The 21,508-nt window shown below is 39.2% G+C and overlaps 1 protein-coding gene across 13 annotated transcripts in view; it reads right to left on the bottom strand.

Annotated features, from left to right (window-relative positions):
- Window positions 1-7,845: 7,845 nt before the first annotated feature.
- CASK (calcium/calmodulin dependent serine protein kinase) overlaps window positions 7,846-21,508 on the bottom strand; it is a 125,515-nt gene continuing 111,852 nt past the window's right edge. For 10 of the 13 annotated variants that reach the window (XM_081858576.1, XM_081858580.1, XM_081858571.1 and 7 more), the window contains 5 exons: window positions 16,438-16,518; window positions 16,266-16,346; window positions 14,223-14,425; window positions 12,838-12,921; window positions 7,846-9,211 (listed from right to left, as the gene is read on the bottom strand). In XM_081858576.1, the coding sequence (XP_081714702.1) occupies window positions 9,035-9,211; window positions 12,838-12,921; window positions 14,223-14,425; window positions 16,266-16,346; window positions 16,438-16,518 (626 nt within the window). In that variant the 3' untranslated portion in view covers window positions 7,846-9,034. The remainder of the gene's footprint in view (window positions 9,212-12,837; window positions 12,922-14,222; window positions 14,426-16,265; window positions 16,347-16,437; window positions 16,519-21,508) is intronic. The other 3 variants (XM_081858577.1, XM_081858581.1, XM_081858573.1) reach the window with 1 other exon arrangement.

The raw sequence follows: 21,508 nt of genomic DNA, 5'->3' as shown, positions 1-21,508 counted from the left end.
GTTTTATGGAAGTGAGTCGTGGGCAGAAAGATTTTGGGCATCACATGGCAGGACAGAGTCTCATACAAATATATGCTCTCTCAAGCCCATATTCCTGGCATGTTCACACTCCTCTCTCAGCGACGTCTATGTTGGCTTGCTCATGTACACAGAATGAAGATGGCAGAACAGGATGTGCTGTATGGGGAGCTGGCTTCAGGCACTAGGCCTGTTGACAGACCAACTGTCATCAAACATGAAATGAAGGTTGGCAACATTAACCCTACTGTGTGGGAATCCCTTGCAGATGATTGTAGTGCCTGGAGAAAGACAGTGAGGTTGTGCGTCCACAGCAGAGATAGGAGGAGTGCAGAGAGCAGAAACGCCATGATGCACCTGTAGCAGCAAAATAGGGTGGAACTTAATTTTTGCAGCTTTCTTCAGTGAGAGGGTCTTAAAAATATTTTTGGGGGTGTGAGGAATTCAGATCTGCTATTTACTAAAGAATTTTAATTTTGCCTCTTGAAAATGTCATGTAATGCTAAATAATAATAATAATTAATTAATAAATAAATAATAATTAATAATAAATAAACTAAGTACTTGACAATCATTTTTAATTATTTCCAATGAGTTTTTACACACATTTTACTTACCAAGCAAAACTAAATTATATTAATTTAACCAAAATATCTTTTGAATTCCCAAGTTATGTTACAACTTTTTAGCACCCCTCATTCTTGGAATTTGAAAGCTGAAAAATTCAACACTCCCTTAGGCTACTGTGAACTAGATAATTATGTAACCTGTCTTTAGCTTTGGATTTTTTTTTAAGTGTTGTCTAGTGTAAGATTTTTTTTTTAATTTAATGGGAACTCTAAAAGAGCACTTTTCCTAATCTGGTGATACAATAAGAAAAAAACATTTACCCACAAGTGCATGGAGCTTGTAATATGTGGCTTATGGTTTTTCAAAGCACACATATTCCAACATAAATGATAAAAGAACTGAAATAATAAAATGTCTGACTAAAATTTCCCTACACAAAGATCCTGTTTTAAAATATCATTCATGTTCTTACATCTGGAATGGGTATTATAGGGAAGAATAGGCAAACAGATGTTTTTAAACAGGATTAAATAAATAAATAAAAAATCATTGACTAGGCATGTCAAACACACAATCCAGCTATAAAAGCCATTTCCCACTCTTGATTTAAAACAGCAGATTTATTAACGACGGATGCTTCAACTAATAATGACCCTTTCCTGACAAATTTTATATGGTTTACAGAGAGTTACACATTGTTTCTGCTGAGCCTTTCAGAATATCAGCCATAGTAAGAAATAATGAACAACTTGTTATTGCATGGACTGGTGGAAATGTATTGTCCAGCTTTTCCAAGGCCAGCTGCTGTTGAAAGCGGTATAATCCTCACTCTTTCTCCAGTCCATAGTTCTGACTGCCTTACAAAATAGGATTTTATGCTGCTAAATTCCTAACTGCGTGGCCCTATTATTATTCAGCTATGCAAAGAAAAAAGCAACCACAGCAGCAGTAGCAGCAAGCATTTTCGGGTGGAGTGTTAAATACACCCAAACCCAGGCATTCTAGCCAATGCAGTGTTATAGGACAATTTTCCTACTGCAAAAAAAGGGGCCAGATGGCATGATAACTACTTGATTGATCTCTTCTGTGCACTACATTCAATGACTTTGGATTTTCAGGCTATTTATAAATGCAATAATCTTCTTAAATGCTAAATTCAACTGTGTATTATAAAAGGTCTCGTCCCTGTCCCCTCCTGTATCAGCCAAATGCTGTAGATTAAGTTGAGGATTTCTCCAGGGAAAACATTGTTCATCATGCAGCTTCAAGTTTGCAGACATTTGATAAAACTGCTAGTAGGATCTGGAATACTGGTTGGTTTTCATTTCGGTACAGCTGGTTCTTTTTGTAATGTATATTTAGGAACTGCTTTTACTGCTGTTGTCCTTAACATGAAAACTTTTTTTTACTACAATTGCCATAATAAAGTTAACAGTACATTTTAAACAAAAGCCGGCAGACAGGGTTTCTCAAAACTAATAAAAACACAGAAAGATTTGTGACTTAAAAGATAGCAGCAAACATTTAAAGACCCATCAACTATCTTAGAAACTCAATTACAAAAAACCTTTCCATTTCCGGGAAATTGGTGCTGTTCAGGGCCATGACCCTCAACAGACAGGTTGACATTATTGATTTGGACTCCTGTGGTTATTTCAGCTTCACCACTGCCATGGAGATGGAGTTGGAGATGGAGTCATCTAGCCCAAGGGTTGGCAAGGATTACCAGGCATGGGCCGGATCACTCCTGCAGAGATCCTCCATGGGCCAGACTGGCGCAGTGTGATGCCGGAAATCACTTTTGCGCATGCCCAGATGCTGAAAATCGTGCCTGTGCAGAAGCGATTTTCAGCGTCTGGGCATGAGCAGAAGCGATTTCCAGCACCAAGGACATGCACAGACACGATTTCCACTGTCTGGGCATGCACAGAAGTGATTTCTGGAGCAGCGGAAGAGAGTCCCTGCGCTGTGCCAGTTTAGCGCAGTGCGTGGGGACTCACTGAGCACACAGCTTGGTTCTGGGGCGGCTCATGGGCTGGTTGAATGGCCTCTGTGGGCTTCTTCTTGCCCATGGGCCGCAGGCTGGGGACCCCTGATCTAGCCTAACCCCCAACAATGCAGGAATCTTTTGCAAAATGTGGTACTCAAACATATGATCCTAAGACATGGGTGTAGCCAGGACTTATGTTAGGAAGGGGCAGGGATGATGTGATTGGTCAGTTAGTTATTTCTATTGTTTTACTTGAGAAGAGAAGACTCCCTGGAAAAAGACCCTGATGTTGGGAAAGATGGAGGGCACAAGGAGAAGGGGACGATAGAAGACGAGATGGTTGGACAGTGTTCCCGAAGCTACCAGCATGAGTTTGACCAAACTGCGGGAGGCAGTGGAAGACAGGAGTGCCTGGCGTGCTCCGGTCCATGGGGTCACGAAGAATCGGACATGACTAAACGACTAAACAACAACAAAAACTTTGTTTTACTTGATCGGGGGGGGGGGGGGGCAGCTACGCCCATGCCCATGCTCTGAGATTAAGAGTCTTATGCGCTACCAACTGAGCTATCTTTGTTCACTGGAATACACATACGGAATCTATACAGCTGAAGGTATTATTTTGCATAGCAAGTACCCAACTGGCAACAAATCCCATTCGCACAGAATGATAAGGAGATGGAAATGTGCTCGAATGTCACCTAGGTGAACTCCCTGCTTACTGCAGGTTAGCCAGTCAGTGGGAGAGAAGAGAAGCTTTTTAAGAATTTACTGAGTTTCCTGGCACAGGAAAGACTGAGGTTTTGGACTTCGTAGGTAATGATTGAACTGCATTGTAATGATATGTGAATTTGTTCTCAAGCATCAGCCATGGGGTTAGGGCAAATGAGCTCTCCTGGCATTTTGGAGCTGCAGTGAACATGGAAAGCCCTTAGCAGAACATGCTAAGCCGAAAGGTTTTTTATGAATTGAATTTGATCATGTTTGATCATGAGCTATCCTCAGTATATTTTCTTCTTCACAAGTTTGAACAATTTGTGCAAAAAACTGGTTAGCCCTGAATATAGTGCTCATCAATTTAATTGGGTGACCCTGAACTCTAAATTTCTATCTACACTCCTCTCAGTTCCATTCATTATTGTCAAAAAATCCCAATGTAACTCCACAGCTTTTTTCTGAACTAAAATAAAATCAAATCATGAAAAACTTTCCTCATACGGTGGGTGCTCCAAACACAATAATTTGGGTAGCACTTTGGGGTACCTTTTCCAAAGGTATGATCTCCTTTTTGAAATGGAGCACCCATTCACAGTATTCCAAATACAGCCACACCGTTAGAATAACAAGGCATTATGATGCCAGAAATTTCATTTCCAACACCTTTCCTAATAATTTAAGCCTTTCCTACCACTTCGCTCCCACTATTTAAAAATCTGAACAGCAGCTAAGGAGGAAAGGGCCAATTTGGACCACCACTGGACCACTAGGGTGGGTTAACTTTTCCATTGTGTACTGTTCTCCTACTGAAATTTGCCACTGTAGATGCTAATTGTATCACAGTAAAAAACAGCTGCATGACACTTGTTGGTTCTACATTGCAGGGCAAATAGCTGCTGGAGAAACTATTTAAATCAGAAGGCGGCACTGGGAGAGGTGGTTATCTCCCACCCTGATACCAGAGTCCTGATCCAAACTTCCTCCTTGTGACTGCTATCCAATTTTAAACAACAACAACAACCCTGGAAGATTTAATTATAGATCCTCATGGGAATATGTCATGGCTACACGCACTCCTTGAAAACAATGATCTTTCCATTTCATTTTCTGCTAATCCTTTCATAAACAGAGTACTATTCACATAAAGCATTCTGGCATATTTTTCAGTGAAAAAAACATGAAGGCATTTCCGCAGGATGAGCATAAGGGGTTGACATTGCTGAATAAACATGACACTCAGGTAAACATTTGAAGATAACTGGCCTAATTCACTTTAGCATCTGGCATATCCCCGCTCCCTTGGATTCCCCTTGGATTCCCCCAAAGTAACATCTATGCGTTGATTTACCCCCATTTCAGAATACCAATTAAAATGAAAGCTAGTAGATATCAGAATATTACAAAACAAAGCAGTAACTCACCATGCTAATTTCTTCATAGAAGTGCTAATTCTCTGGACAGATACTCTTTTTTTCCTCGAGACCCATTTCAATTTCATTTAAATATTAATAATGGTAAGGTTTCTTATTCCAACAGAAAACAAAGCCTCTGTTTATAATGCCTTTTGGATAGATGCATACAGGGAAGCTCCTTCATTGTTCCCTAATATTATTTTTAAGAAGGGGTAGTATGGGGGCACCATACTTTAGTGGTTCCATTCTGACCTCCAGGGCTGTTTCCAGAGTAGTCATGGGAGGCTACTGTTCAGTACCATGGAAGTTGTCCTGTGGTGTCTTTTGTTTCTCAAAAACATGGCAGTATAGGCACATCCAGTAAATCAGGGTGGGCAGGTTTCAGGCTTGCATTTTCTACCTTTAAAAAACAAACAAAAAAATCCCAGAACTCTGAAATTTACCAAATGGAGCCAGGTGCAAATGAGTGGCTGGGGTGGGGAGAACAGCATATTCTTCAAACTGAGCAGGATGTTTCCAAGCACTTGCTCAAGTTCACAGAAAAACGCACTCCTGGTTTTCACTCTTGAGACATCATCTGCACAATATATTTAAAGTGGCATCATACCTCTTTAAGCAGTCACGACTTCCACGTGAAGAATCCTGGGAACTGTAGTTTGTTAAGGTGATGAGTTATTAGAAGACCCTTATTACCCCCACAGAGCTACAATGTTCACAGTGGTATAGCAGCCAATCCTTCTTCCTAGTAACTCTGTTTTGGATGCAGAGTTCTGCATTTCGATGCCTCTGAAGGTGCTGTTGCTTAGTATGGTGTTGTGTCGCCCAGTTTGGTATGATGGTTCCAAGCTGTACCAATTCTGACACCTCTGAAAATACTGTTGCTTAATTTGGTGTGTTGGTTCCCAAGAGTGAAGAACAGGTTTTGGTCTGCTTGGATACCATTGGACAATGTTTTGAATCCAAACAGCAGACTGAACCATTCCAAACTCTGCCTATCTGGAGATGTCACAAGAGATTGTTGCTCAATTTGGTGCAACAAACTGGGTCAATGGGGATGTCTCTGATGATTCTGCTATTCCAATTCGACATGGCGGTTCTTAAGATGGAGGTGCAGATTTTGGTCTTTGTTTGGAAAAGGTTGGCTGCTATTCTGAATCAAGATGCGGGACCGAACCATTCCATACTCCACCATTTTGGATGGTGTGGGAGGTGGCGGCATTGTTAATGGGTGTTGGCAGTGCAGGAGCCACCCACCAAGGGTGCAATCCTGGTGATCACAGAATCATATAATTGCAGTCAGAAGGGACCCTGAAGGCCATCCAGTCCAACCCCCTGCAATGCAGGAATCTCAACTGAGAAGCACAATACTATAAACCATGGGTGCTACTTAGCTGCATTAAAATGAACTAGAGTTTTGCTGTTGTCATGGAAGATGAACTTGCATCACAAGTGTACACGGATACTGCTAATAAATATGCTACTAGCACAAATGTTTTTGATAGTGGCACTGGCTACTAAATCCCCATAATTTGCTGCTGAATATTTAGCTAAAGAATAAAAAGTTTAACACACAAGAGCAGAAAAAATCCAGAGAGAATAAGTCACTAATGCAGATGTTAGAATGCTGGGAGATTAAAAGCTTATTGAATCAGCTCAGTATTCCATTTCCACAGCACTGGATTATAATAGTACACTCAATTCCTTAAGAATAATGTTGATGGTAAAGAAACAGCTGTATATTGCTTCATTTTTTTGCCAGCCCTGTGATGCAAGGCATGATGTCATAAAGTCAGGAAAACCATGTAGTATAATAACAAATGCAAATTAAATGGTTATGTTTATAGTTGAATAATCAAAGCCCGGAGAAGGGGATAGAAAAAGGGATCTCTTTCTCTCATTAAACATACATTGTGCCAGGTTCAGAAATTCAAAACTAGCTTGCATTCCGAATTTCTGAAGGTATCATGGGCTATGCAATGAGACAAAGGCAATTGATAAACTTTTTTGGGTGCTATCCAGCTAAATTATGGTTGTCCACTGAGATCAATGTATTTAAGTTTATTGGGTTGTGCAATGGGACTTCTCACCTGCATACCCTCAAAATCTGCTATAAAAGGTTTGCAGAGTAGTTCTTTGGCACATGTGAGGAAAAGTGAGGCAGGAGAAGTCCTGTTGCACAAGTGGAACTCTGTGCAGAGCTGGATTCAACTCATTGATTTCAATGGGTACACTCTGAGGAGGACTAATGTTGGGTATTACCCTCTGTACATAAATACCCAAGTGCAAAGACTTATATGCCAAAGGAAATGGCTCTCTTTGCTCTCACTTGCAGTCTTCTCAAAGTGCATTAACTCTTCTTAGGCCCTTTAAAAATCTTTAGTCTTTTATATTGTTAACATATGTTGAATTCTGAATGGTTCTCAAGGAGGTGAAGCTATCTATGAGTAAATATTTTTTTTTTTTTTGCATTTTAACGTTGAGGATAACACTTTTCAAAAACATACTGGAATTTAATAACAAAAGCAAAAAATCCATATTAAATAATAAAAATGTAAAACAATCAGTCCAAGGTACATCAATACTGGCGATAAATGGTGATTTAAGTTCACAAAGACATCAAACTGGGATGGGAAATGCTCAGTCTCCCTCTTCTAGGACAGGGAACAGACGTTACCCTTTGCTGAAGGAAGGTCAGATAAATTAGAAAATAGCAACAACCCTGAGATGAATACATGGAAAATATTTGCTTATTAAGGCTCTGCATATAAAATTTAGGACTGCTTCACACATTGTCAAGAACAAACGCTTCCCCATTCAGTATGCACTGCAGGAGGACGTGGCCAATTGGAAGCTCCCGGAGATTTGTACCTGTGCACCACATGTTTGTTTTATTACGCATATTTTTTTCGGTATATTGTTTTTAGCATGTATAATATGCGCACATGCTAAAATGTGACTGTATGAAGCAACCCTTATTTGCTAAGTGAGCCGCAAGTCTTCAAGTCTCTCAGTCAAACCACGTATGCCAATCAACACAAAGATGGCGAGAATCCCTCCCCACCCTAAACATCTACAAAGGAGTTGACTGGCTTTCGAAGCACCTGAAGAATCCTGTGATGAAATGAATGACCCAAGGCATTTAATTGTTGAACACATAAAAGGAAGTATATTTAAAATAAAAAATTGGTCAGAATGTAGAGTCATTTACCGTTGAAAGGAATTTACAGGGCTGCGGCAGATGAGTCTTTTGGAATTGTTAGTTCATCGCAATGCCTAAACTGGTTTCTTCATTGCACAGTATTTTCTCTTAAAATGTGTGCATTTTCAAAACAATTACATACATATTAAAAATCAGCATTTCTTTGCTTAAACGTAATTAAAACGTTAATACTCTCAGACAACACAGATCTGAAATGGTGAAACCAGTAATTTTTTCCCCCTCCCACCTTTACAACAAATTAAATTGAGACAAAATTACAAACACATTTCACTACATGATTATTAATAAAAATTAGGATTTTTGTTTATAAAGTTGCCCAAAATGCAAGGGATGTGCATAGGTTTTACAACTTAGTCATAGTACTTAATTTTATTCCCTTGGGTACTTCCCCCCATGAACGGAATGTACTTTGCTGTAGATTACAGTTTTTTTTCAACACAGATACACCAACAGCATGAACGCTTGCGACTGTCCACATGCATTAAGAGTCAAGACCCAACTTCAAATCTCTATAAGTTTTACAGAGTTCTTCAAAGAGACAGTATCACATTATTCGGATATTACATGAAAGTACTTCAAAATACTATTCTAAAAATAAAAAAGCAAAGGAAGGCCATTAGAATTTAAGAATTGATCTTGTTATGATTGGGCTAATAATTTCAAATAAATAAAGGAAAGCAAGGTATTCCAATTCACAAAATCAGACTCTAAAAGAATGTAGTGTTCCAACCCCAAGTTAAGTAACAGATCATATTATTATTAAAATAGATTATAGAAAGCAGCATCTATTTTGTGCAGTTTTAGGGGCCTTTGAAATTAAAAGCTATGATTTCCAAAAATATAACATTCCAAAGGATTGAATAATACATATATTTAAAGATACATTTTAATAAAGTTTAGGAGAACTGATTAAAAAAGATACTGTCTCTTTAAATTAGCATTTTCTCCTCCTATCTATAAGGACATGACGATAATTATAAATTTAGGTCACACTACATCTAGGTAGTCTCTAGGGGCCAAGACCTGTTGACACAAGGTCAATAACAAAGAGGTTCTTCCATGTATGAGGTGGTTCCCAGTAATGATAAAATTCTTCCGGTGATAAGATTAATACACCCAGGAGACGGGAACCCATTGCGAGGCTGTACAAACAAGCTCAATGGCTTCCTCCAGATGCCTGATTGTTTCATCAATTTCATTGTTGATAATTGTAAGATCAAAGTAGTGTGCATATGTTCTCTGTAAGATTTCAGATTCCTTTTGCAAACGCTGAAGAGATTCATCCTGCACAGTGATTGGGGAAAAGGGGAGGTGAAACACATGTATTATTTTCTCGCCATTATATCTTGCATGTGTTACTTATACAGAAGAGACTACCAAATGAAATTCTTACCTAAGAATTTCAGTGATTTAGTACCTTAATAAATGCCAAATTCAACTTGTTGTTATACAGTTTGCCATATTCTTAGGTTTCTCACAACACAACCATACACTTATCTACTTTCAGGGAGACTTAAATGGACAAGGAATGAAAATGAGAAAAAAGGATCAGCATAAACAAGGACCAAGGGGTATGGAGGGCTATGTCATTAAGGACAACACACCACATACAACCTATTTGTCTTCTGTTATGCATTGATTTGATTAAGACATAAGCAATCTAATTCATTTCAGTGAAAAGAAGCAGATCTGCACGCATAAAGGAACATGAGCATGATTCTGTTGTCTCTTTCTAAATTGGGGGTGGGTGGGGGTGGAGCTAACCTGTGGCCTTGCAGATGTTATTGGATTCCAACTCCCATCAGTCACAGCTAGCATGGCCAAGGGTCAGGGATGATGGGAGCTGTAGTCCTGAAATGTCTGGAGGGCCCCATGTTAGTCGCCCCCTTATTTAAATGAATGGGGTGGCCCTTGTGAAATCACTTAATTCACACAAACTGGAAATTCCTTTATTCACAACGAATTGGTAGATGGTGTTGACTAAAAGGAATACATTGTATGCTCTCTGGTACACATGAACTACTAAAGTGTATTAGATAACAGGGAAGTTGGGAAACCATTACAGGATCATATTAAGTTTTTCTGATGTGCACACTTTTGCAAACCCTTTAAAAGTGTGGGGAACCTGTGGTCTTTCAGATGTTGGATTTTCAACTCCCATCAACTCCAGCCAGCATGACCAACAACCAGAGAGCCGTATGTATCCCACATGTGCTCTAAACCTATAAATGCTGGTGTTGCCTTCACAGGGACAACTCTGCTCCCTCTAATAGGAGCAGCCTATGCACACAAAGAGCTTCTAGTTTGGGTATTGTGCATTAGCAACATGAGACCTATGGTATCAACTAATCCACAGATATATTGCTCCCTCTTCATTACTTTGGCCTATATGAAATTGCCACCATGGGAAACATTCACAGATCAAACCACACTCCTCCTGAACAGGCACGTATCAGGAAAGGGAGGTGAAGCAGAAAAGTACTAAGATTCAGAGCCAATGGATTCAGAAGCCAGGCATGTTATAGCCACACCCTGGTGATACTATGGGCCTTAAAATGATCATGGTGTAAGGCAGGCACCTTCAACCTGCGGCCCTCCAGATGTTTTGGCCTACAACTCCCATGATCCCTAGCTAACAGGACCAGTGGTCAGGGATGATGGGAATTGTAGTCCCAAACATCTGGAGGGCTGAAGGTTGGGGATGCCTGGTGTAAGGCAAAGAAAGTGCAGTTGTTCTCCATTAGTCTAAGTATCTACCAAGAAGCTGCATTTTGGCTTCAGGGATATAACATTTTCCTATCAGCAGAGGCAGTGCTTTTTTTCTGGCAGTACTCAACAGTATGCAGTACTGGCACTCCCCCCCCCCCACCAATCTTGCAATAAGGTATATGGAGGGTGGGGAGAGCAAGCAAGCAAGCATGGCTAAAAGGGGGATTGCAAAAAGCAGGAGGCTGAGGCAGTGGCAGTGAGGAAAAGGAGGTCCTTGTTTGGGGCTGGAGTTGCTGCTCTCCGTCAACAGGTTGCATCATTCCCCCTCTTCTGCCCTGGACATGCTCCTAGGCTGCTGCCTTGCAGTGCTGCAAGCGGCTGAGCGAGTACCACTTCCCTTTCGTCTCTGCTCGCTCTTTGCATGTGTACGGGGTGGGAGGGAGAGAAGGCGGACAAGGCTCCATCGCCCTCCATTCTGGGGCTGGGGCAAGCCATAGAGGTGAGTGCGGATGGTGTGGCTGGTGGCTGGGAGGAGGGGAAGGAAGGAGAAGGGGAGGGCAGGATGTTGGGTAGGTGTGAAGAGCAGAAGGGACAAGGTTGAGGGAGAGGTTGGAGAAGTGAGAGGGGCACACAAAGTGGGCCTTTAATTAATGGAGGGGGGGACAGGAGAGTGTGTGTGTGAGAGAGAGAGAAAAGTGAGGAAGAGAATCATGGTAAAAACTGTCACCCTTTTTTTCTAGAAAAGAAGCACTGAATAGAAGTACTATAATTTTATATTTGGGAAAATGAAATATTTCCTTCATACACTGTTACTGAGACTCCTGCATGGACTGTAACCTGTGCATTCACTGGTCTGTGACATCATTACTGAAATGCAATTCCTGTTCCTGTCCATGTCTGGCACCTTTCCACTGTGCAACTTAAAATAATAAGGATTATATATTATTGGTTCCTAAGCTGGTACTTACAGGCAACTTTCTGCACCATTTTGGCAGCTAGATAAAATTAGTACAAGTGCAAGAAAATGAGAAGAAAAGTAAAAATGATAATTCAAGAAAAATAAACAAAACAAGGGCAGTCATGTAGGAGGATATGTCTGTGACATCACCACATCTTACACTTATTTTCATTTCAATTTCTGACAATTCTGTCATACAATTTCAGTGTACAGGTGCTTGCTCCATCTTGGAATCACGAGTTCAGCATTTTGCTTTTTATAAAACGCAATACCAAAATATATACAATTACACCTAGACACCAACTATTGATACTTGATACAAAATGAAATGAATAAAATAGATCTATATGGAAGTTTTAAGGAGCTGGGCTTGGACGAAGTAAAAAAACAAACTCCTACTTTCCCAATAAATGTAAGTATGCTAAATTGTTTTAAAGATTAAAAGGAAAAGAAGCTCTGATAATGTCTTCACATCACGAGAGATTGTCCAAACTAAATCTATATACAGTGGTGCCCCGCAAGATGAATGCCTCGCAATACGGAAAACCCGCTAGACGAAAGGTTTTTCCGTTTTGGAGGTGCTTCGCAAAACGAATTTCCTATGGGCTTGCTTCGCAAGACGAAAATGTCTTGCGAGTTCCTGCGGGTTTTTTTTTCCTTTCCCCCCCTTTTTCTAAGCCGCTAAAAGCCGCTAATAGCGCTAATCCGCTAAGCTGTCAATGGGCTTGCTTCGCAAGACGAAAAAACCGCTAGACGAAGAGACTCGCGGAACGGATTAATTTCGTCTTGCGAGGCACCACTGTATTTTAAAAGGTTATTCTCTAGCTGTGTGTAAAGAAACTTGATGTGAACTTCTATTTAGGGACAATCAGTGACATAAAACAGAGAGGCAGACTTCCATCATCCTCTCATGCATTTTCAGTGAACGACTGTGCAGAAATGAGTGGTACAGACATGTCCTTAGAAATATGTGCTTTTAAGGTAGGTTTTAAAACAAGGTAAAGCAGGTAAAGAAAAAGGGATATTTATGCAAATGATGATTTGAAAGGAAAATGAATGAATGGACGTAGTCTTAAACTTCCATTACAGTACAGAGAAACAATAATGAATATAAGATTTCTTCATCAAGATTTCATTCATCACTATTATCTATCACATTAAATTCTGTCAAATAGGGATGAAGTTTCTGTTTGTGCCTATTCTTAAGTACTCTACAAATGTGATTTCATTGCAAAAGTCTTACCTCGTTAATGCCTGGGGTAATTGTAGGTGCAGCGATAAAAACAACAAAAGGAGCAAACTCTGCAGTCCTCAGGACCTTCAGGGCCTAAGGAAAGAATATTTTAGGAGGAGGAGCATGGCATACATTGTAATACATTTGAAGACAAAACATGATTCTGGATCCTTTTGGAAGCCAAATTTTAAGCTGGTAAGTGTTTCCAACCTTGCAGTGCCTGAAATGTCTATGCATTGTTAGAACTTGTTTCTGTCAATGGTACTACTGAATGTAAAAAATGAATTAAATATAATACAAGGGCCCCCAATTTTATCTGGGCTTGGCAGGCAGACACTATTTGTGGTTCCCACTGACCCCACCTGTCCTCTGACTTTCTGTTCGTATCAGGCATTGGTGACACTTGGAAGCAGGCTAGAGAACTGAGGAGAGTGACAGCAAGAGGGGAAGAGATCTTTACCACCTTTGATTTCTCTGTGATGTGCAGAGAACTAGGTGAAGGGGCTTTCATTTGCTACTAGGTAACCAGGAATAGCAGGTATGTTTAACTGCTAATGACTACCAGGTCGCAACAGTTGTAGGTATTTGATGTTTGATGTTGAAGATTTTGCAAACCAGTACTCAAGCTGATATCATTGCAATTTATACAAATGAGAGAACCTGTGTGCACAATTCCTACTGTCCATAAGACAACCTGCAGTTTAAAATACTGTTTCCCTCCGCAACTGTTCTTACTAGTGCTTGAAAAATAGCAAGAAACACTTTGGGCTATGTATGAAGTCTTTTCAAGAGCCCCGTGAGGAAATGTTCCCCCACAAGCCCCTTAGCTGCACCCTTTCACACTGCTGTTCACAGCTTGTTTATCCCTCTATTGCTGATTCAGCGGCATTTTACATTCCCCAGGTTCTCTTCCCTGAATGATCCCAGCTGATCAGGGATCATGTTGCAAAGGCAATGATTTCAAAGACAATAAGGTTTGTCTATGTGTCAACCCACATTCTAAACGGGTATGGAACATCCTTGTTGCTGAGGTGGCTACACCCCACTAACAAGACAGTGTACTGGACTGATTACCTAAATAATTAGGGGCACCCTTGGAAAATATTTTCACAAACTTTTGTGGCCCACCTGGGATGTAAAACACACTGCAGATGGACTTTTTGTTTCATATTTCTTTTTGCAAGAGACAAAAATGTTCATAAAAATGATACATAGTTAGCTCTGTTTCATTTTGTGGGAAAATGTCATATGTTTTTCATATATACCAATAATTTAACAATCAAGTCCATATATGAAGAAAAGCTCATTAACATATCAAATGTGTTAATTTAGCGCAAAAAATAAAACCGTGTTATATATTTGTAATACAATGAGTTAGTCACTTCTATATCTACCTGAGGTTCTACGTCAAGTATTGCAATTAATCCCTGTTCGTGGATCTTCCGTATTGTTTCCAGTTTTGTCCCGTACATTGCATCTTCATGGCTACCGTATTCCAAATATTCGTTGTTTGAAATGTCCTGCATCATTTGGTCATGTGATACGAAGTAATAATTCTTTCCATTCTCTTCATCTTTCTTTGGTGGTCTGGTTGTATCTGTAATTACAAGAGTCAGAACACTGAAACTAGCTGTTTGTTCACTCCCCATGTTTCACACCCAATCTATAATACAGACATACATACAGGATGGTTACCAATGCTGTCCATGAGCAAGTGGAGAAGACTTCTGCTCATGTAAGAGGACTTTAACTTCCCCTCAACCCCTTTGCAGCAGATCCTTGCATGCCCTCAAAATTTGCTCCAAAGGATTATAGACCGTCCATATATTCTGATGCCAAAGACATTCATAAGTAAATACGGTGGACTATTATTTTTCTCGAAGCAACTAACATGAGTCTGACCAAACTGCGGGAGGCAGTGGAAGACAGGAGTGCCTGGCGTGCTCTGGTCCATGGGGTCACGAAGGGTCGGACATGACTAAACGACAACATTATTTTTCACCTTCATATATTTGTATTTGCAAAGACTACCACTAATTATTTCAGTATTTTTACATTGTTTTGTCATGCTATGGAAAACAAGAATGATGTTTTTTAAATTGCAGAACACTGAAGAAAACATTTCCGAAAGCAATTCTTTAGAATAATTTTTTTAAAATGGTTTTATTACGAGTATAGCAGCCCCATATTTTTACTACCCCCAGTTCATAATATCTCAACCTCAGAAAATGTATAGGTGAGTTAATGTTCTAGTTATACATAGCTGTATCTATTGTAAACGTGGCTGGGTGAAAGTTCCACATTTGTACTGTGAGAAGCGGACAGCCAGGGAGTCGTGCTAGGGCTGGAGGTGGAAGAGAATAGGAAAAATTGACTAAATTTGCCACGACAGATCACAAAACAGTGTGAATTTATAAGGGAAAGTATTTTGCTTTTGCACTAGGGTTCTTTGGTGCTGTTGAGGTATTCCTCTTCCACAATCAGCTGGAAGGGGTATATGAAAGAAGTTTCACTTGAAACTACATAATGATATAATCCTCATTACAATTCTGCAGTGCCCATTGCTTGTTGTCAGGGCCCACTCTAGCTGGGGTGTCCCCCCTCACTTACAGAGCCAATAGACACCATCTGCCCTATGAGGAGGAAAAAGAAGGCAAAGACAACCTCAGGGCTTGCTCTAGGTGGACCACCCAGGGCCCAGACACAAAACACCCGTGAGGAGGAAGAAGAGGGTGAGGCACAGAGAACATGAGGTCAAGCAGTCTCCCCACCCCCCAAGCCAACTTTACATACTGTATCATTTGTTGTAGGCCTTTTAAACTGTAAACCACCCTGGGTGCTTGGGCAGAAGGGCAATGAATGAATAAATAAAATAATTTTGCACACAGAAGATAGTTGTCGGCAATCTCCAGTAGTAGATGATGTGAAATATTCCTTCCTGAGATCCTGGAGAGTGATCTCTACTGGGTGTAGAGAGAAAGAGAAATTGCCTTCTTAACTATCAGGTGCGTTCTTCATGCGGCACCTTCTCCTGCAGTCATCTCTTGCAATGTATTTGCTCTCTGCTTATTGCACAACAATGTATATTATTAATTAATTAAATCTGTATACTGCCTTTCATCTGTAGATCGCAGGGCGGTTTCCAACATAAAAGTTGTGCATTAGTTATGGTCAACCTCTGACTGCAGGACTGCAAACAGCCTGGGGATTGCTTCCAGTGTACAGTAAATTCAGGCCATATTCCATACATGGTTTACAGAATGCACAAAGTGAAGCAGGTGGCAAGGGACTTGATGGATGGAGTTGGTAGAGGAACTCTGAAAACCACCACCATATTTAGCTTTTAGTCAAATTACAATTGTTGGAAAGTAACAAATTAGGTATATCATAATAAGTAGTTAATATGCAGCTATCTGCCTCATAACACAGTTACTTACGTGGAATAGGGTATGCAAATCTGTCTGGATGTTTTGTGATTAGTGTATTTTTTATATGTCGTCTCCCAACACCATGTGCTCCTACAGGAAAGGAAATTTAATATTATCACAGAGATTCAAAATTATGTTGTTTAAATTTCAATTGTAGAACAAAAATGATACTCGAACTTACCTAGTAAGACTAGTGTTTTCCTTTTGAATGCTGGCAATTTTACTACTTCTTCATACGTGACAAGATCTAATTGATCAAACACTGAAACAGAAAACAAAAGCCAGAAATAAGGTGAAAAAGTATAGCGAATCTACTATCCACAAATGTCAAATTTATAAGCTAAACCAATATTTTAACCAACCATTTCCTTCTTTCAATTTATTAAACAAACTAATTTTGCTTCAATATTAAGATCATATTTCAAATTGCATGCTTAAGAATTTGAGATCATGCACTATGCACGTTACAAAAAATTAGTGCTTCTGGAAAATTCTGGGATTCCTGAAAATGAGCAATAAAGTTTGTAGACAGATGAATACAAATATGAGAACATCTACTTACACAGACAATAAAGATTTAGATTTTATTAAAACTATGGAAATGCATTAAATTGTTTGGTTTTATTGTTTTACTTACTCTTCCATATAAATTTATCAGATTAATTGTAAGTAGAGTTCTCTTCACACAGAAGTGCTAATTTTATATTAACATGCTCTCTAAATTTCAGACAGTGAGTAAAGATCTGATGACAGAGGATGGCTTCACGGCACACTATAAAGCCACCACCATAATTCAAGCATTTAATAAAATATGACTCTAGTAAAGGTTCTCAATTTTCCTTATGTTTACTGCAATGCAATCTCAAACCACTGTCAATTGCTATGATACAGCAAATCATATTAACAACCCTGTCCTTACTTGTGGCCAATAATGACAGGTTTCTGGTGTTTTAATAATTTCTGTAGAAAACAATTGTCAGTTGAAGGATTTAGGCCAATTGTAAGGATATATTTGAAAAACTAAATTATGATGATGTTAATAGTGAAGAAGCCATTCTATTAAACATTGTCTATTCTATGATTTGGGGAAAAAAAGAGGACCTAACAGTACGCATGGCTTAACTTTAATCAATTTATTAGAGTACCGTTTTAAATTTAGATTCAGAACCAGGACATCCAAACATTTTTTCAGTCATATGTCCCCGAAAAGCTGGAAAGATGTATTTCCAGGACAGGACAGTCAGTGGGCGGATCCAGACTAACTGCAGGTGTAATTCTGTCCATAGTACTCTCCTGCTAGAGGAAATTATTTTTGTCATTTGTCAGTTTTCCCATTCTCCAGGCAGCCGCCTCTGCCTTCCTCCCAACAAGCTGCTCTGGAGGACCAGGGAAGCCTCGGAAGAGCATGAGGAGGGGCAAGGAGGGTTGCAGAGGGAGTGGGGAAATGAATGACAATTCCCCCCTCCCCTTCTTCCAAGGGAAGTCTCCACTGGATCTCAGCCCATTTTGTCCAGCTGAGGGTCCCCTCTCATTTGTGGAAGGCTACGTTTGGACCAAATCTATCTCCAGATACAGCAATATTATGTCAAGAATGTCAGAAAGCTTTCAGGTTTTTTTTTAAATAAACCCCACACACCATATAGCTGCTACAGTGGCAGAGGTGTCCCTTGAGATCAAAAGGTGGGCCATAAACACTTGATGAATTAAAAGCCAATATCTACTTCAGCAAGCGAAACATTTTAGTTTCAAAAACATTTCCAGGCAAATTCCAGGTATTTTTTGATAGGATATTAATATTTACATCTTTAACATTTCTTCAGTGTTATCCCTAAACATATCTCAAGAACTTATATTGCCATGTACCAAGAATGTGTGTCAGTTATATCCTCAGGTTATTAAAATCAAAGAGCTTGTTCTACAATATCCCACCTAAGTCAGTAACTAGGAATATTAAGTCCTAAAAAATTTTCCCTTCTGAAAAACTTCACTCCAGCTCCCCAAAATAATATATCATGCTAATAAGAACAAAAATGGTCAGCCGGTAGTATTTTTCAGGCCCTTGCTATATTTGCTAAGAGTAGAACCACCCTTAGTGAAAACAGAACACAGTTCCTTAACTACAAAACAAACAGAATAAAACATTCTGGTAAATAATCATGAACACTAATAATTTCGGGGTTTCCAACAGAAACGAAGAAATGACTTTTTAAACACAAATTCAGGAGTACATGGACACATTTACAGACTGAACTTTTAAACACTTCTACACTTCTAGCTAATAAAGAAAAGGAGTTATTGAAAGGAAACCGTAAGAAGCAAATAAAGAGGCATTGTCACTTGACAGGTTACTTACATGCACAGAGGCCATTGGGATTAAGACAGCATGAAAAATGTACAGGGGTCATTGAAATATGGCTCATAATATATTAGTAAAATAAAAGTATATGCACAAAATAAACTTCACCATGCAATAGTCTAAACACAAGGCAAATAAATCACGTTAAATGATAAGCATGTTTTATAAAAACTTGGCTCTGTCCTGTAAGTTGCTGTCACTGGCATTACCAGACAAATAATTGAATATGCCTATGGTCTGGTATTTAGAGAAAAGAAACCCACAACACTTGGCCTTTATAAATTCAGGGTTGTATCCAATGCTTCTGTGTGCAACTGGAAATCCACTCACAGAGCACTAGATTCCACTCTTACTTTATAATTTTAAAATAAAACTTAGAAGTAATAACTTGCACTTCAAATTAGCTGTAGATATTGATGGGCAAGAATGAGCCTCATGGCCAGAATTTCTAAAATAACTAGGATAAAAAGGAATTCAGAGATAGCAGAAATGGGAGAGAAGGTAGGAAATACTGCCTATACACTATAAATACAGGGTTGAATTCCATGGTGTCCTTCCATTCAGGGAACAGTTTGATCTAGAGGACTATTTCCTCCCCATTTTTTGTAGGATAGAATGCCCTTTCCCCCTGAATGCTTAAATCCACTTCACAGACTTATAAGGATAATTCCCTCTTTTCTTCTTGCCAGTGGAGCTCTCCACTATATCAAAGATGCTTCTGCAAAAGGAATGATTCCTTCCAATTGTGGAAATGCACCATTGGATACCATTCAAAGGGAGGAGAAAAATAACCAGTTTGAATTTTGGAACTGATTTTAAAGAGCTTTCCTTTCCTTGTGAAGTATGTGTCTAGCCATCTGGTTTGTTCGGAGGACACCATTTATAAGTTGCATTTTTTTAAAATTAAAAAACACATTACTAACAAGGCAGCAACATGCCTCCCCATCAGTATTGAGAATGAGATGTTGCGCATGTGCAAAGGTTGAGTAATTGAAAGGAAAAGGTGGAACAATGGGGCGTGAAAGAATTAAGGGAGGAAGGGTTCAGAGGTGGTTTTAGCAACTGGTCTGTACACTACAGATTCCATAGCATTTTTTAAAACCCAAATATATTAAAAACACACAGATTGAGGGGTCCTGACAATCTCTATGGTAGCAGCAAAGCACAAAGAACTCTGAATTTATTTTGGGGGATTGGTGTCTGACACCCAGAAAGTTTCTGCTATCAGCCAGCAGTTTCAAATTCTCTTTGATAAGAGACTGTAGTAGGGACAGGACCACTCATTCAGCCAAAGCACAAGAAACAGGCAAGAAGATAATGACACACAAATCAGGTATCCAAGTTATGTGACTCCATTTTTGCCTATGCACTTACTTGTTATTGCCTCAGATTTAAAATACATGTACAACTACCTACAACTTATTGTGACTCATCATCATAATAAATACTAGACTCCTAGATTCCATAAATTATGAATGGACCAATCCCCACCAAACCTAGAATATTAGGAGAACTGGGGGCATGAAGTACGGTAGTTCAAATGAAGTACTGTTAAATCCCATTCATTTCAGAGGGTGAGTTAAGCACATGCTTAAATCTCTGTGCTGAAATCAATCGCACTTAACACCGTTTACCTCAGATAGATTGGGCCTTTCCAATTTGAAACATTTACTGTTTGAATTTTATTCCTGTTACATTAAACACATTTGAGTTTTTCATAAGACTCTATGCAAGGAAATGCACCCCACCGGCAATATGAAGAAATTTCCAAATTGCCTGCCCATACTTTGACAAATTCCACATTTTAATGAGCATGCTTTGGAACATGGTGATTTCTGCATTAGATGGTCCAAATTAAAATGCACTAATCCTAAGATCATTTAGAAGGAAGTCACACTGAATTCACTGCCTCTGATTGTATTGTAACAGTTTTTTCACAAAACAGATTTGTCTAGGTAATGGTCCATTTTGAAGTACATTATTGCGCTTTATATTGGTAACTAACACAGCAGAATAGTACAGAGTATTGTGTGAGAAAATCCACTTCAGAAAAACATTCACAGTAGATTTCAATCTAGCATTCAGGTGACACGAGTTTGCAGGCCATGGGGGAACTGCTTGTGGTCTCATATGAAGATTTGATGTTATACACAGGAGCTTATCACCACACACTGGAATATGTATGCAAACTATATTTTCACACTTTGACTATTACTGTTAATCTTCAACTTGTTTTTGTAAAAAACTTAAATATTTTTAAAACAAACAAACAAACAAACAAACAAACAAACAAACAAACAGGCACAGTCCTAATTTTAGGAGCTTGGAGCAAAACATATAGAATAGAAATAATTATGCTAATAAATATGAAAGGAACTTTTGTCTTTAATATACAAGCAACCCTTATGAATATTTACATTGTCCTTTTCTATTTGTCAGTGTAGCTATGTGTAGCTTGACTATAAAAAATATCCGTTCTGTTGCACCAATAGATGCCCACTCACAATACATTGTATCTAATGCTTAGATACTATTTCCAACTCTGCATAAGACACTGAAGGACAAAGTGGGAGGTGTCCATGTTAGCATGAAAAGCAAGGGGGAAGGATTTACAGGAATTTTCACTGCTGCAATCATATAATATATTTTAGAGAATAGCCCCCAAATGTAGAGTCTGGGGGTGTGTGTCTCAAAATGTGTGCACAGTTCTGGTGAAATATTTCCAAATTTGGTGAGAACTTGGAACTGTCACATTCAAGATATCGAAACTCCTCAGTCATGTTCATTGCTCCTCTCCTCCCCTGTCCCACAACAGCAACTGTACCTAGGTTGTCCCAAATTTCCCACCCTTTCTTCTATAGCCCTTTCCCAAACTCCTTAAAAACAAAAATCCCTT

The sequence above is a fragment of the Podarcis erhardii genome (assembly GCF_964252035.2).
Source record: "Podarcis erhardii genome assembly, chromosome: 4".
NCBI classification, from domain to species: Eukaryota; Metazoa; Chordata; class Lepidosauria; order Squamata; family Lacertidae; genus Podarcis; species Podarcis erhardii.
The sequence above is the reverse complement of the archived record's forward strand: the minus strand, read 5'-3'. Positions and strand labels throughout refer to the sequence as shown.